The 1,023-nt window shown below is 43.7% G+C and overlaps 1 protein-coding gene across 1 annotated transcript in view; it reads left to right on the top strand.

The window, feature by feature from the left end:
• LOC107099252 (disks large-associated protein 1-like) overlaps window positions 1-1,023 on the top strand; it is a gene marked incomplete at its 3' end in the record, with an annotated part of 53,548 nt that overhangs the window by 45,292 nt on the left and 7,233 nt on the right. Inside the window, exon 5 of the mRNA XM_015397307.1 lies at window positions 433-628. Within this exon, the coding sequence (XP_015252793.1) occupies window positions 433-628 (196 nt within the window). The remainder of the gene's footprint in view (window positions 1-432; window positions 629-1,023) is intronic.

Below are 1,023 nucleotides of genomic sequence, written 5' to 3'. Positions count from 1 at the left end.
GTGTTTTTCTTATTTTAAATGTTAATTGTCTTGTTCTATTGGCAAAGTGTCTCACTTACCGCCTCAACTCAAGAAAAAGATCTTTCTCCTAACAGTCTCAATCTCTAGTTTACAGTCTGCCAGTCTTTCTCCTTTAGGACTGTGTGGCAGTCATCTAGTGTTTTGAACACTGGGATTAGAGCAGCAGAATTTCTTTCTCTATTTGCAACGAACAAACCAAAACCTTCAGTAATCATTGTAGACGTTGTTGTTGTTAGAAACCTCTAGAATGTAACAGAGATCCTCTGCAGCATCGTGTTTAGCAAAGCCATTCATAGTTACAGGTAGAATAAATAGTCCACATTAGTATTATTGCAAACTAAAAAGTTGAGTCGGTTGTTAATGTAGACTGCGAAGCCATGGAAGTTTTCTCTGAAGCTCTTCTTCTTGCAGGATCTCCACAGAACACTCCCCCAAGCTGCAGATCAGGAGTCACAGTTACCTGCGGGCTGTGAGTGAGGTTTCAATCAACAGAAGCGTGGACACTCTGGACCCTAAAACCCTCCTGGACCCCAAATCCCTGCTGTCCTCCCCTCAGTATCGCTCACGCAATGAAAGCTACATGAGAGCCATGAGCACCATCAGTCAGGTACGTCTCCATCCAGTCCCTTCACTCTGTGGCACATAAAGCTGGAGGGGAGCAACATGCTTGATTACTTTTTGACTTGTGGTGTCATTAATTACTGGATGATTTCATTTCATCACAGCTCAGGAAAGATGCACGTAGCTTTGTTGAGATAAATCTGACCTTTCTCATTCTTCAGTAAAATAGCAGCTCAGCAGTTTGTTGCAGGATTTGGTAACATCTGAGTAAAGACCACTTTGCAGCCCAACCATCACACTCCACTGATCAAGGGAGTAATGTTGTGATGAAAGCTGCTGGGGGCGCTCTAAGGGTGGAGGCTGATGGACCTACAGTGACTCCATCCGAAACTAGAAACAACATCTCTAGATCTGTAGAAGCTCTGCAGTCGGATTCTGTCT

This window comes from Cyprinodon variegatus, unplaced genomic scaffold (genome assembly GCF_000732505.1).
Source record: "Cyprinodon variegatus isolate N-32 unplaced genomic scaffold, C_variegatus-1.0 Scaffold851, whole genome shotgun sequence".
NCBI classification, from domain to species: Eukaryota; Metazoa; Chordata; class Actinopteri; order Cyprinodontiformes; family Cyprinodontidae; genus Cyprinodon; species Cyprinodon variegatus.
The sequence above is the reverse complement of the archived record's forward strand: the minus strand, read 5'-3'. Positions and strand labels throughout refer to the sequence as shown.